We start from the raw sequence: 14,312 nt of genomic DNA on the forward strand, positions 1-14,312 counted from the left end.
CTCAGAGGGTTAGGGGAGCAGAACAGCCACTGTCCAATTAGACCCAGCTAATAGGAGCCATTTTAGTCAATATCTGATCCCTAGTCCCCTGTAAGAGTCGCTGGTTACATTAGCAGATGTTGGTTCAACTTTAGAAGTGTAAGTGTGTGTGTGTGTGTGTGTGTCTCAGAAGGAGCCTGTGTATGTATGTACATACAGTGTGTATGTGCATATGTGCGTGTGTGTGTGTGTGTGTGTGTGTGTAAGTATGTGTGTGTTAGAGGGAGCCTGTGTGTGTATGTGTGTGTGTGTGTGTGTGTGTGTGTGTGTGTTGGAGGGAGCCTGTGTGTGTATGTGTGTGTTGGGGGGAGCCTGTGTGTGTGTGTGTATGTGTGTGTGTGTTAGAACACAGGTCACAGGCTGTGGCTGGGGCTCTGTTCCAGGCCTAATGAGAAGTGCTGTGCATCACTGGCTTCCCTCATAATGAAGCTTGTCACAGAGATGGATGAGATTATGGCTCCTAAAGCCATGTGAAATAAATGTGCTTCCCCACATATTCCACTCTCAGGAAATGGAATTGGAAAAGAGAGGAGACAACAGGGCGCTGCTATCACCGTGGAGCCCATTCTCTGTGTAAGTTTTAAACTCGCTGAGGAAATAGAAAAGGCAACAGGCAAAGAAGAACAGTTTAAAGTTGTAAAAGGGCGAGTAATTGAAAAGAATCGGGCGTCATTTCAATCCATTTTACTTCGTTGCAATCTTACAGTGCAATATATTCTTCAACATAACTTTTGCCTCATGTATTTAAGATATCAATATGTGAGTATTTGACTGCAGTGGTCAACCTGCTGAACTGTAACAACACAATTCCTTAGCCAGTGTTTTGATGTTTCCAGCAGAGGCCCTGTTGATGTTTGGTTAGTTGCGGTTGTGTGTTATGAAGCACCTGGAGACAAACTGCTTCTCTGCTGTCTGTCTAGTGAAAGAAACATGAGACTTGATCCCACACCCATGTTTCAATTTGTAGCCCCCCAAACAGCAGGGGCCGATAATTAGATCAGAGTTCATTTTCACTGTCTCTAAAAATAGACTGCCACAGTATGACATTGCCATTTTCTCTCCACTGCAGACACATGGCTTATTTTGAATCATTAGGCATAATTAGTGAGAACTAATTTAGATTATGGAGCACTCTCTGTCTCACTCTCTCTCTCTCTCTGTCTCTCTCTCTCTCATTCTCTCTCTCTCTCTGAGAGCTTGTTTAAAGTGAACGGGCTGAGATTTGGGTACTTGAGCCCAGGCCAGGCCACTGGATGGCTTGTAAGACTGAGGTGAAATAGTATTTAAAAATCCTTTTTATGGTTTGTTTTAGTCTACTTAGGTGCCAGACGGGTGGGGTTTGCCACATAGGAAAATACACAAAGTGCCAGAAAGTTTAGTCAGTCACAGGAAAGTAAGTGAAAGGCAATTTAGTATATTGTTAGTATAGTATACTGATTGGCAAACTATGAACTACCTGACACTATTCAAAATGTCTTGATGAGGTAAACCCCGCCCGTCTGTTTCTCCATGCAGGTCAAAGCAAAAACGGAATTATTTGAAAATACTATTGGTCCCAGGTCTGCAATGACCATGCCTTAGTTTCTGCTCCCAGCCTTAGAAACTGGGTAAACACTGACCTTCCCATCACTCTAAGACTCCATACCTTAGGCTCTCACTGCAGGGAGAGAAGAATAATCCGTGGCTTGATAAGAACTGAGCTTTTGTCTTAATCAGGCCCTTACGTAACCCCATTTAGGATTAGAAGCAAGCTGTCTCTAAAACTATTCAATTTAGCCGGCCTTACTTTCTTGTTACTTTTTTTTTGTCTCCTTTATCCCTTCTCTTCAAATATAAATGAACTTTATCCTCACAATTTGTGAAATTTCATGCTTCTGCAAGCTGGCGTGAATGATACTTCTGGTTGCCAGTGCAAACCCAGTTGACTGGAATGACATATGGCTGACTTATGGCTGGAATGACTTCATCTGTAAAGAAGCAATTTCAGTGTTCTGTTGCCAACAATAAGTATTTTAAAATTCTCAAAAACACTCATATTAGTTTTTTGACCCCTGTCTTATAAAATTCATGAAATGTATTTACTGATCAACCTTCTTTGGAATAAAAATCTAAGCTCCATGGTCTTTCACTAGATTTCTGTTTTACTGATCCCATTTCAACATGTGTATTGTACATCTGAATCTTTCCAGAGCGTTTCAATGTGTACCTGATGCCGACCCCTAACCTGGACATCTACGGGGAGTGCACCATGCAGATCACCCATGAAAACATCTACCTGTGGGACATCCACAATGCCCGCGTCAAACTGGTCATGTGGCCTCTCAGCTCCCTGCGCAGATACGGACGAGACTCCACCTGGTTCACCTTTGAGTCCGGAAGGTGTGGGCGCGAGTGTGTGCATGTATGTGTGTTTGTCTGTGCTTGTGTGCGTACCTGTGTCTCTGTAAACGTGTGTTTGTCTGTACGTGTGAATGGAGTGGCGGTGGGAGGGAAACAACTTAGTTTCAGAAACGTCAAAAAACTTTTAACAAAGCAACTTTGGAAATCCAAAACATCCCAGGATATCAGCATTTGCCGCAGAGCCCTTCAGGCAATGAAGTGACAAGTGCCTCTTTGTGAATGTGTGTGTCTTTGTTTGTGTACTGTATCTGCCTGCGCATGTGTGTTTGAGTGGTGTATTATATGAGCGTGTCTCTCTATAAGTGTGTATTCAAGCATGCGTATTTGTAAATCAGCAGTCCAAGAGTGAGCACAATCAAAGTGTGTGTATTTCTGTTTGTGTGTGTGTGTGTGTGTTCCTGGCGCAGGATGTGTGACACAGGCGAGGGTTTGTTCACGTTCCAGACGCGGGAGGGGGAGATGATCTACCAGCGGGTCCACTCGGCCACGCTGTCCATCGCCCAGCAGCATGAGAGGATGATGGAGGAGATGGAGAAGAGCTCCCAGGTACATTTTTACATTTTAGTTGTTTAGCTGATGACCTGAGCAGCTTACAATAAGTCCAACAGTAGAATAAAGTTTCATTCCTGCATTGCTAAGATTACAAGCAGCCAATAACGAGTGCAAGGGTCAACACAATAGTGCCCAGACAGTTAACAAATACTCCAATGTCCCTTGAATGATAAGAATAAGGAAGTCTTTTTTGGGCAAACACACACACACACCCATACACATGCATTTGCTCACCTCACACACATGCACACACATGCACACACACACACACACACACACACACACACACACACACACACATACACTGCAATGAAATCAATCAGACCTGGGTCAAATAGCAATTGGAGTACAAATTGGGTGGTGTTTGCTACATATACAACAATGCAATGGGTGTCACAGAAAAGTATTTGAAAGTCAATTTTTTGTGACTGTCAATTTACCTGACAATCCTGATGCAGTAAACCCCACCCACCTGCTGCTCAAAGAGGGGTAAAACAAACACTTTATTTGCGTTATTTGCAAATATAATTTGTGCAAGGTCTGCAATCCACATGCTTCTGTACAGTCACACCCACTCATACGCATACATGCACTCACTTAGACAGACTAACACACATTTACACACACATCCTTTGTAATATTAATTTGACCAAATGCTTCGTTTCTCCTCTTTGGATGGCTTCCTCACTGCCTGTTTGATTTAGGCCGAGTTAAATCCTCACTGCTGGTTATGCTGTGAATATACAGTACTGTACACAGTATTATTTTTAGAAAACAGTGAACACAAAGGCCATAAATCATGATTTGCACACAAGATAGTCTGCCCACGCAACACACACACACACACACACACACACGCACACACACACACACACACACCCTGTAGGCATTGTTGCCTGGTCTCTCCCCAAGAGTATTGCCTTGGACCAGAAACCCTCTCACACCCCATGGTCTTGGCCTCTGTTACCTCCTTCCATCCCAACACCCCTCCATCCCTTCCTCCCTCCCTCCCTCCCTCCTTCCTTCCTTCCTTCCTTCCTCCCTGCTATCATCTGTATTCTTTATTTATGTAGGCCTGCCTAGTGCTTGATGAGCCTTGACCATATGGCCATGCTCTTGGACCCCACCATTTGGGAGCATTTCCAAATGCAGCGTTTACCCTCAGCTCTATAAATCACAGGGAGAGCTACACAACATTGACCACTTACAGTTACAGTATGGCTCTGGGGAATAGCATGTTTACTACTAAGTGCTAACGCTGCTGTGTTTTTTTTTGTTCTCACTCAGTAGTGAAAGCGTGACACATTGCACATTTTGTCCATAGCATCATCACCATGAAGCTTTTAACGCAATGCAGAGAACTACTAAAAAGTGTACATCCAGTGGCAGGTGCTCCGCTCGCATTCGGCGTGACAGCATTACGACCCCAAATGAATCTTCATCTCACCAACCAAAACAGCCATTCAGGACGGAAACGTCCCATTAAACTAGCAATACAGTGCGCAGGTTCTTTGTTTGTTTACTGACATACCTAGAGCAATTTCCCCCTGTTGCAAGTGAGTGAGTGTTGAGTGACTGAGAGCGAGGGAGGCTGTAAGGTTTCTCTGTCTGTTTCAGATCCACTCCAGAGAGATGCTAACCAAGTCCATCTCCCTGCCACGCAGCGCCTACTGGCAGCACATCACGCGCCAGAACAGCATGGGAGATCTCTACAGTTACCAAGGTACAGGCATGCCGCTACTCATTATCATACGCACCGTGTTGCTGTTTCCTTCCCCACTCATGTCAATGGTAATGTGCGGACCATACTGGATGAGGTGTAAAGTAGGGGGCAAAGGAGATGGAGGGAAGGAGAGAGACAGACAGACAGACAGATAGTGTTTGTGTGTTTTCTTGCAAGTAAACATATGGTCTTTGTCTGTGTGTGTGTGTGTGTGTGTGTGTGTGTATGTGTGTGAGACTGTGTGTGAGAGACAGAAAGAGAAAGAGAGAGAGAGACAAAGAGAGAAATGCCACCCCCAATATGGAACTAGTAGGTGCTCTATAGCATTCAGCCCAGCAGTTTGTGTGCACCTGTTATGTTGTCAAGAGTGTGTGTGTGTGTGTGTGTGTGTGTATGTGTGTGTTAATGTCTAGATGTAGACCAGAGGCAGAAAGGTGATTAGTGAGCTGATGAGATTACGCTGTGTCCATGGTATTAGTTGATTAGTAGACTTATCTGAGGATTATAGGCCTTTTGGCTTTCACTGATAAAGCAAATTAGAAAGCCAGGGAAAGATGAAAGTCGCTATTACGTCATAATTTTCTTTTGAAAAGCTAAGCTTGGATTTTTTTTTTATCATTTAATTGTAGCCCGATAAGCTTAAAAGCAAATGCGAGTCTTCCATTCCAAACATCAACATGTTTTTACTCCAGCACACTCAAAAGAGAAGCTTGAGCAAGTCCTGCATTCAGGGATACTTCTACCCCTGGGTCATTATTTATAGGCCTAGTCTCTGTAAACTCTCCTTTTAAACTCTTTCTCTCCAAACTCTGGTGAGCAGAGGAGCTTCTTCCTCATCCATCACCCTGGCATCTCCATTGGTCCTCCCACAGTTCTGCTGTGTGTCTGTCCGACGCGGAACAACCCTCCACCTTCTCCTTCCACTTCCCCACTCATACACATTCAGCACCACCATTATCTCCCCTCCTTTCCCATGAATAAATTGAATGCATCAGTGTGTTTGAGGACACAGCAAAAGGTCTTGCCAGACAAAGTGGAAGACAAGGTGATTCTAGGGAGTGACAGGAATTTTATTCCCGTTATGACACAGGACGTTTGGACCGTGAAAGGCACGGGCGTCAAACGAACCTCAGACACATCAGCTCCTGTTGTGGCTTTTTTAATGGCTGCAAGCCATTCTTAGATGAGCAGTGCCATAATTGCATTGATTTCTTCATTGGCAGAAGGTCTCCACCCCCCTGGAGCTCTTATAGATCTGTTCCCCTGTCCCTGTAGCCCCATCCGTAATAACCACTTGTTTGTTCCCTCTAAACTTGACACAGCTTTTGCATTGTAGGAAAGGTATAGTTCATTTCTCTGACTTATTTCTTGGTAAAACGTTTGTTAACTTTGATGATCTTCGCAAAAAATTTGACCTACCACAATCTAGTTTGTTTGCTTGTACACACTTTGCCTCATTCCCTCATGTTGCCTGCTGGTTCCTTGATAGACGAAATCTTCTCACTCCCCAAGTCCCGTAGCATGATATCAATCCTGTATGATCTCATTATATCTTCTGGGACTCCCTCTCTTTCTGTGACTAGGGATAGCTGGGAGGGAGAACTTGGGCTTGACCTTACGGATGAATGGTGGGAGACAGCGCTCGATAGGGTAAACTCTACGTCTTCATGTGCTCGCCTAGCTTTGATTCAGTTCAAGGTCTTGCACAGAATACATTTTACCAAAGCCAAACTCTGTAAACTGTTTTCCAGGCATGAGTGATACATGTGATAGGTGCTCTTCATCAATTGCTGATCATACTCACATGTTTCACTCCTGTTTGAAATTAGCTGGGTTTTGGTCTGTCTTCTTCAATACTTTGTCTAAAGCTCTCAATATTACACTTGAACCCAGTCCTTTGATTGCTATCTTCGGTGTGCCCGAGGAATTGACTGGTCTGACTAAAAGAGAGAGTGATGTCATAGCCTTTGCTTCGCTTCTAGCCCGTAGACGCATAGTACTTAAGTGGAAATGTCCAAACCCACCCTCTGCATCTTCCTGGTTGGAATATTTGATGTCTTTTCTTCATTTAGAGAAAGTGAAATACACCTTAAGAGGATCAACTGACAATTTCCATAAGAGATGGAATTCTGTACTTAGGAAATATCAATTCACTCGCTTTCCTGGACTGTGCTTGATAAGTCTGTATATATATAATCCATTGTGCAGTGGAGCAGTGTGTGATGAGCATCAAGCAATTGTATATGTGTTAATCTTATTTTTTTTTACTCTATTTTAATTATTTTTTGGTTCATTAGTGGGAGTGGGTTTTTATTTATTTTTTCTTTTTGTTTGTTTTTGTCTTGTTGTTTCTTTACTCTGTCTAAAAAAAAAAAGAAAATTGATCACATGTTTTTATGACGGATACTACGGTATTGTTTTTGATATCATGTTTTCCAATAAAAATACTTATGGAAAAAAAAAAAAGATCTGTTCTCCTGTGCTACTCTCCAAAGAGAGTTGGCAGCATGATCTTACATATGCCTTAAGCAGGGAGCACAAACATACACGTCATATTTACATACAGGTACAACACATGGTTATTGGTAGAGGGAGAATAACTGCAATATAACTGCAAGAATAACCAGGGATGTAGTGGAGTGTACACCCAGCTATTTTTTTTTGTTTCAAGCTAATTTAGTCCTTTATGATCTAAATTGGTAAGCTACATTAATAGCAAGAAGTATGAATGATGTAAACATTTTAAACAATGTCAAGAAAATAAAACTGAAGTTGACACTAAAATATATGTGTATATATATCAGTTTGTGATAGTGGGTGTTTGCCTCATGATGAACTCTGACATGAGTTTTACCCATTGTATTTTCCACTACATCACTAATGTGGAACTGAATTGATTGGAGTGTGAACAGAGGTGAGAAATCGAGCATTTGGACCACGCTGGCTAACTGGCTCGTTCCTTGGCTGTATCACTGTGTGCATGATGAATATCCAATCAGCACAGTCAATTTGCTGAGTCATGGTCGGGTTGCGTTCAAATACCCTGTGGGTCCGGGGGAATAATTAAGGAACACAGTTTCTTGTCCCGTTGAGGTTTACTGCTCGCCTATTTGTTTATTTCTTTTGCTCAGTTAACCTGGGACCTGGCAGTGAATTAGATCCTTTATTTCAATATATCGCTTTCATTTGGACAGAAATTCCTCCGAAACATTTATGAAGTCTTGTTTGCCAGAAATTGAGAGGGTGAGATTATACAAAATAATTAACATCAAATTTATCAAGTGTGAAAGAAACCCAGGGATATTATGTATAAACAACATGAAGTATTATCTTCAGTAACTGTGCACTCAGCCTTGATCATCTTGCTATATGCAATCACAACTCACCCCCTTGTAAAAATACACCTTTGGAAGTAAAACTTTAGATAGATGTTTTGATCTCCAGAAACTTTGTGCTAAGACAATATATCTTTACTTACTTTTATTCTATTGCCTGCCACCTCTAGTTTCCTAATGTTATGCACTCTTTTGCATTTCACTGAAACCACTGTGTTCTCAGAGTTTGCTGATGCATAGAAATAAGTGCACTTTAAAGTTTTAAAGTTGAAAAAGCAAGCCGCCACGCCTGTCGGAAATGGTTCAATTACCAACTCTAATATTGGAATGGAAAAGGACAAGAATGCCTGTATTTTTTGCAGACCCATTTTTATATAATTTCGTGCCATTTCACGCACTCCCTCTCTTTCTCTCCCTTCCTCTCACTTCCCCTCTCATTTCATCGGGCTGCACAGTTTAGTGCCGTAGCATTAGCAATTCTAATGGAATGGAGCGCTGTTCTTAGTTTGATCGGCTGGGAGTGATACGAGGGGATTTTACAGAGAGGGAGCGAGTATCAAAGGCACAGGGACAAGATGATAGGAGAAGAGGATGATAACACTATCTTATCTGCAACAGGCGACAAGGAATACAGTGTATGCAAAATGTGAATCCCATGAAAAATTCATAAAAGGCAGGTAAAATTGAGTTCAATTGTTTCGGCCGCTTTCCAGTGGACCCGTGGAATCGCCAACGGAAGTTTTTAACCTCAATCGTCGGCATACATTATTTGAATCCAAATTGAAATTAATTAACCCAATCATTTGGGTGGGTTGGACTGACCTTTCTCTCATCCTGGTGCAGATATGCCTTGCTCTTAGCTGGCTCTTAGCTGGCTTAGTTTGGATACAAAGCTAGATGTCAGTACTCTTGCATAATCTGGGCCTTGTGGTGCAAGCAGCCTCTCTCATTCTCCGGTTACAGGTGTTACTAGAAGGCCATCTGGGTTATCACACTGTGTAGAAGGTGTAGACAGGTGTGTGTGCATATGTGTGTACTTTGTGTGTGTCCAGATACATGTACATGAATAGCTGCTTGTGTGAGTGTGTGTGTGTGTGTGTGTGTGTGTGTGTGTGTGTGTGTGTCCGAGGCTCCTTTGTGTTTGCCAGTGTGTGTGTGTGAGAGCCCTCCCCGCCTGTCCTCGCTCTGCTCCAGCCCAGCAGCTGCCACCCCAGGCCAGATAGGATGACATGACCTTCCCTGGTAATGAAAAGGCACTGACAAATCACTGTCTGCTTCTCATAGGGAGAGGAGAGGAGCAGGGATGCTGACACCATCTTCTCTCTGTGTGCTTTTTTGTGCGTGCGCGCGTGTTTTTACGTTTACGTGCGCGGATATCTGTTTGTGTGCGACCTGTGTGTGTGTGTGCGGTGTGTTCCCTTCCGCGGTCCAGGCCGGGTGGGGGGTCTCCCATCTAAAACGCGGCTCTCGTCGGGGGGCTGGCGTCACACAACAAACAACCGCTGTTTATGACTGAGGAGATGATGAGATCTGCTTGGCTGTCTCTGTCTGCACTGGGCTCCCTGCCTCTTTTTCCAGCCCAAATTGGCCCTAGGTGGAGGAGAGGGATTGTCTTGGCAGAGATGTGAAAAGGATATGCCTGGTTGCGCACCAGTCGTTTCAGCAATCTATTAAGTACAAGGGGGAGGGAAAAAAAAGTGTCCCCTTTTCTAACCTGCACAGTCTCAGCGGTTTCAGTGTTTTTTCTGGAGCATGGACAGCAGCAAGTGCGCTGAGCTGGGTATTCATTTAAAACCTTAAGCTGGAGCCTTATCTCGTTTTTCTTTATTTCAGGGAGTGGCAGAAGGCAATGACTAGTGGACAGAGGTGTGTGTGTGTGTGTGTGTGTGTGTGTGTGTGTGTGTGTGTGACTCACCTGTTATGGCTGGTACCGTCTTGGTCTCCTCTTCCCCCCACCCACACTGGTCTTTCTCTCCATCCTCCTACCAGCTGTCTTTTTAACACACACACACGTAACACGAAAATGCTATTTCTCTCTCTGTGTGTACGTCTCTGTCAATATCTTTGTTTACTTGTGCATCATTTCTCTCCACACACACACTGTATACTCGCCCTTTCTCTCTCTCTCTCTCTCTCTCTCTCTGACACACACACACGCATACTCACAGTCATTTGACAGTGATTGCCAAGCTGACTGGACTGTGTTTTATATTCCATGTAGTGGTGAGTTGGCAGCGCGACTCACGGTCTGTGCCCCATTCCCTTTGGTGGCATCATGACTGGCGCTGCTGCCTCCGCACACAGGAGAGGCACTGTGTGTGTGTGTGTGTGTGTGTGTGTGTGTGCACGTGTGTGTGCATGTGTTTGTGTGAGTCAGAGAAACAGTCAGTTAGCCAACACCAACCGAGAGTGGTCCAGGTCTACATTACAGCACTCATACATAAAAGATGCCTGGGGGGACTGAGATGGCCTGTCACTACATTTCTTTTAGCAACCTGACCCTGTATACACACGCACTGTATGAACCTCTAGAATGTGCACTTTTTATTATTTATTAATTATGATTGTTAGCTATATTATGCATGATTTGTATAACTGAAAACCAGGATTGCTGATCAGCACCTTAGCACCAAGGGCAGGGGAGAAAATGATCACACTGTCAATTTCATCGATGTGGCCCTTAACTTGAAATAAAATGGCAAAGCCGAATTTTAATTTGTTAATCAAATTTCAATTAACCTCTTGAGTTGAATGGATCTGAAAACTCTGAAATGTATCCACGTGCAACAACTTCTCATGGCCAGTTATGTTATACTGTAGGCTAATGGCTGGAGGGGCGGGGGTTAGAGTTGATTACAGTGTTGTGTGAGGTTTTGCACCTCCTGAAATATTGATCACTGGCCACTTCCTCCTTGTTCTGTGCATTATCAGCAGCCTGCCGGCCACTGTATCCTCATCTTACCTCAGTGTGCACGTCTCCAAACAGCGTTCTAATATATTATTAATGGTCTCACAGTTACACAGAACAGCCCTCCACCCACAAGTATCCATTACTCCCTCTCACTGCAGTTAACCAATATGAACTGCAGAACAAATTGGACCGATTAATTTAAATTAAGGTAGAGAGAGAGAGAGGGAGAGAGAGAGAGAGAGAGAGGACAACAGACATTCCAAGTAGATAAGGCAGTGTACACCACTCCGATATAAGGTGATTTATCCAAGGTGAAAGGTTTGTTTTCCATCACTACAGAACTGGCTTAGCTCTCTGTCGCCTGGTTGAAGATCAGAGTTTATGTCTCAGGTGTATTATCCAACAACCACCTACATAAGAGGGCTTCAAAACACCCATTTAAATGAGGCCAGCCTTGTTATAATGGCTATTCTTGCATTCTTCAATTGCATGTAAAGACATCAGCATGGACAGTAGCTAAGCAACAGTTGGAGTACCATGAGTAAACTCTCTGACAAATTATGACTCATATTATGTTTTTATGCAAGTTCCAGTTGACAGAAACAGATCAGACTAACTTATTTCATTCACTTTTTTTCCCCCCATTACCAAATAACAACCAAGGGGGCAGTCAGGGGATCCTGTGGCTGGCTGAGAGGTGTGGCCTAATGGGCCATACATTCAGAATGTGAGCGTGTGCATCTTGACGCGGTACATGAGCTTTGGGTAGGCTACATTAGCTACAACTATTACTATTCTGTGCCTGCCTTAGCCTATCTAATGTAATGTTGCAGCACAGGTTGGATCAGCTAGTTCAGTTGCACCATTGAATACTAGCTGAAGTCCCCCCTTTCTGCGCCATTTTGAAAAGCATGGAAAGTCAACGGGGGAGTGAGCGGGGGCCAAACCATACCCTACTTCCAGATAATATAATACCTCCATGATAATAACATAAGAATCAACCATCTCCAATTTCTGTACACTTTACCCCCCTTGTGTATGTGCTGGAACCTTAAACCCCCCCCCCAAAACAAAACACTACAAGTCCAGGGAACACTTTTGTTGTCTGAAACAGAAGTGATCCATTGCTCCTCACTCCGGTCTTCTGTCTCTTCTCTCCAGGAACCAGCCTGACGATGACTCTCATCCCCCGAGCGCAGACGTTCCCCAGCTTCCTGTCTGATGAGCATGGCGAGGAGGAGAGCCAGCACCAGGAAGAGGCGCTATCACCCTCTAGTGGCTATGAATCCAGTTGCAGCCCGAGGCCCCTTCAATGACGAGCAATGCCCCACCAAAACTGGACACTTAATCCACTACTTTAGAGAGGATGTAGAAAATATGTATAGCGACATGTGTAATATACCATTTCATGTCAACACTTAACAGTAGTGTCAACTGTAGGGCGAGTGGTACATATAATCTCATGAAAGGATGATTTACTTTTTTGCACCTGTTGTGTGACGACAGCGGTAGCCTGAAAGATTGCACCAAAAATCCTTTGAGTGTAGTTTTGAAAAAGGAATATGTTTTATGTTGTCATCATGCTGTGAAAGTCAGCATAACCCCCTGTCCCCCCCCCCCCCTTTTTTTTTTTTTTTTTTTTTTTTTAAATCACTGCACTACACCTTACAAAAGGTTCAAGGTACAAAGACACAAAGGTCCACAGTAAAACAATATTAAGAAAGGTTTGTCTTCCAAAATTGACAATATCACATCAGGCTCATTCCAACAATGTGCCGCCTCAGCATTCATTTAAAGAATAACTCCACCATTTTAGACACGTAATCCCGCCCACACTGACATTGCTCCCTCACAAGAATGTGAAATTGATTAAAGCCTTACACAAAAACAATAGACTTTGATGGCAACAATGAATCAGCAAAACCATTAATCACTTAGAACCGGCGCAGAAAAAGGCATTCAGAAATGTTCCTCAAGGATACAGTGATAGGAGCGTCATGTCAGAAATGATCGAATGCAACCTTCTCACACCCTCTGCTTCAAACTGCCTCTGACCTTACATTACGCTGGCAGAGCTATTTGATTTAATAGGTTCCTTGCTCTCCGCCAGCCTCACATACAGTATCTGATGAGTGGTTCATTAGTGAAAGGAGAGAAGTGAGATGTTTGTGAACTGGGTGAGGCTTGATGGGGCAACTGATGCTCCCTAGTTCTGCAAGGGAGAGTAGAGTAGGAGGAGACATTGCCATTATAGGACTGTGACAATAAAACGCCAAGGTTATTTTCACCCAGCTGGTATGTTATGTTCATACAAGATTCAAATTCAGAAAACAAAAACAAACAGGCAAAAAGAGTCAATAAAACGCATTAAAACCACTGAACATAAACATAGACAAAGTAGGTAAAAATAAGGCCATCGCATGTCGATTCCTGACCCAGTGGCCCGACTTACTGCCCCTTCTGTTTTCTTCCTAAAGAGCCGAACACCTTATGAGACCTCGCTTTCCATCCACTAGCTACAGTATGAACTAGAGGGAAATGCCATGAGGGGTCATTGTCACCAAAATAGCCAAAACTAGGTGGTGGAACACAGACAGCGAGAGTATTCTGCAGTGAATCCTTTCTGTAGCACGTGAATGAAATGGCCAACGTGACGATAATGTCCTCTCCTGCATTGTCCTCCTAGAGTAAGAAGTGCCTTCTGACACGGACCGCAGAGTGTGAGCCCTAACCAAAGCGTCGTCTTTGGGCCTTGAGTTTACCATTGTGAACAGAATAGATTCATGTGTACCTTAAAAAACATTTTAAAAAGTCTTGAGTTTTTCTTAAATTAGGTCCAGGTGTGCGTTACCATGTCACGCCTGGGATTCTTAGCAACACTCACCAGAGATCTTTAAGGAAGCTGAGGATGAACTAGACACATGTTGCCCGTCAGTGTTTGTCATCAGACGCTTTCAGGAGTTATTGATCTCTTTTCAAATACTTCTGGTAAAGGCTGTCGTGCTCTTCCCGAGTTCACAACATAACATCTGCCTTTTGTACGTGACAGAAAGGCACAAGTCTTTCAAGTCCAGAAATTACAGCAACAACACTGAAGTCAAAAAGGACTCTAAAGACAATCAGTTTGAGGTGGCGAACAGTTAACCAGTCCTTCAACAGCGTACGTAATCACCTCCTTTTAATGTGTTACTGTTTTTTGTTGTTGTTAATGTTTTGTCTTGGTTTAAAGTTTGGAAATAGATACTAGATTCCTGTAGAACTGGAGATACAAATAAAACCACTCATACTTTGTGTTCAAGTTAAGTTGTGCAGTTTGTTTATTTTATATGCTGCATTTGAAAGAACTGAACTT

At 43.3% G+C, this 14,312-nt stretch overlaps 1 protein-coding gene across 1 annotated transcript in view; it reads left to right on the forward strand.

Moving 5' to 3' along the window:
• Nucleotides 1–12,276, forward strand: part of dok6 (docking protein 6) — a 41,598-nt gene extending 29,322 nt beyond the window's left edge. Inside the window, exons 5-8 of the mRNA XM_071525292.1 lie at nt 2,229–2,418; nt 2,847–2,985; nt 4,609–4,714; nt 12,122–12,276. Of these exons, the coding sequence (XP_071381393.1) occupies nt 2,229–2,418; nt 2,847–2,985; nt 4,609–4,714; nt 12,122–12,276 (590 nt within the window). The remainder of the gene's footprint in view (nt 1–2,228; nt 2,419–2,846; nt 2,986–4,608; nt 4,715–12,121) is intronic.
• The last annotated feature ends 2,036 nt before the right edge of the window (nt 12,277–14,312 follow it).

Source organism: Centroberyx affinis, unplaced genomic scaffold (assembly GCF_046629955.1).
Source record: "Centroberyx affinis isolate AG114_WGS23_722 - 3 ecotype Tasmania unplaced genomic scaffold, CSIRO-AGI_Caff_v1 ptg001285l_1, whole genome shotgun sequence".
Taxonomy (NCBI): Eukaryota; Metazoa; Chordata; class Actinopteri; order Beryciformes; family Berycidae; genus Centroberyx; species Centroberyx affinis.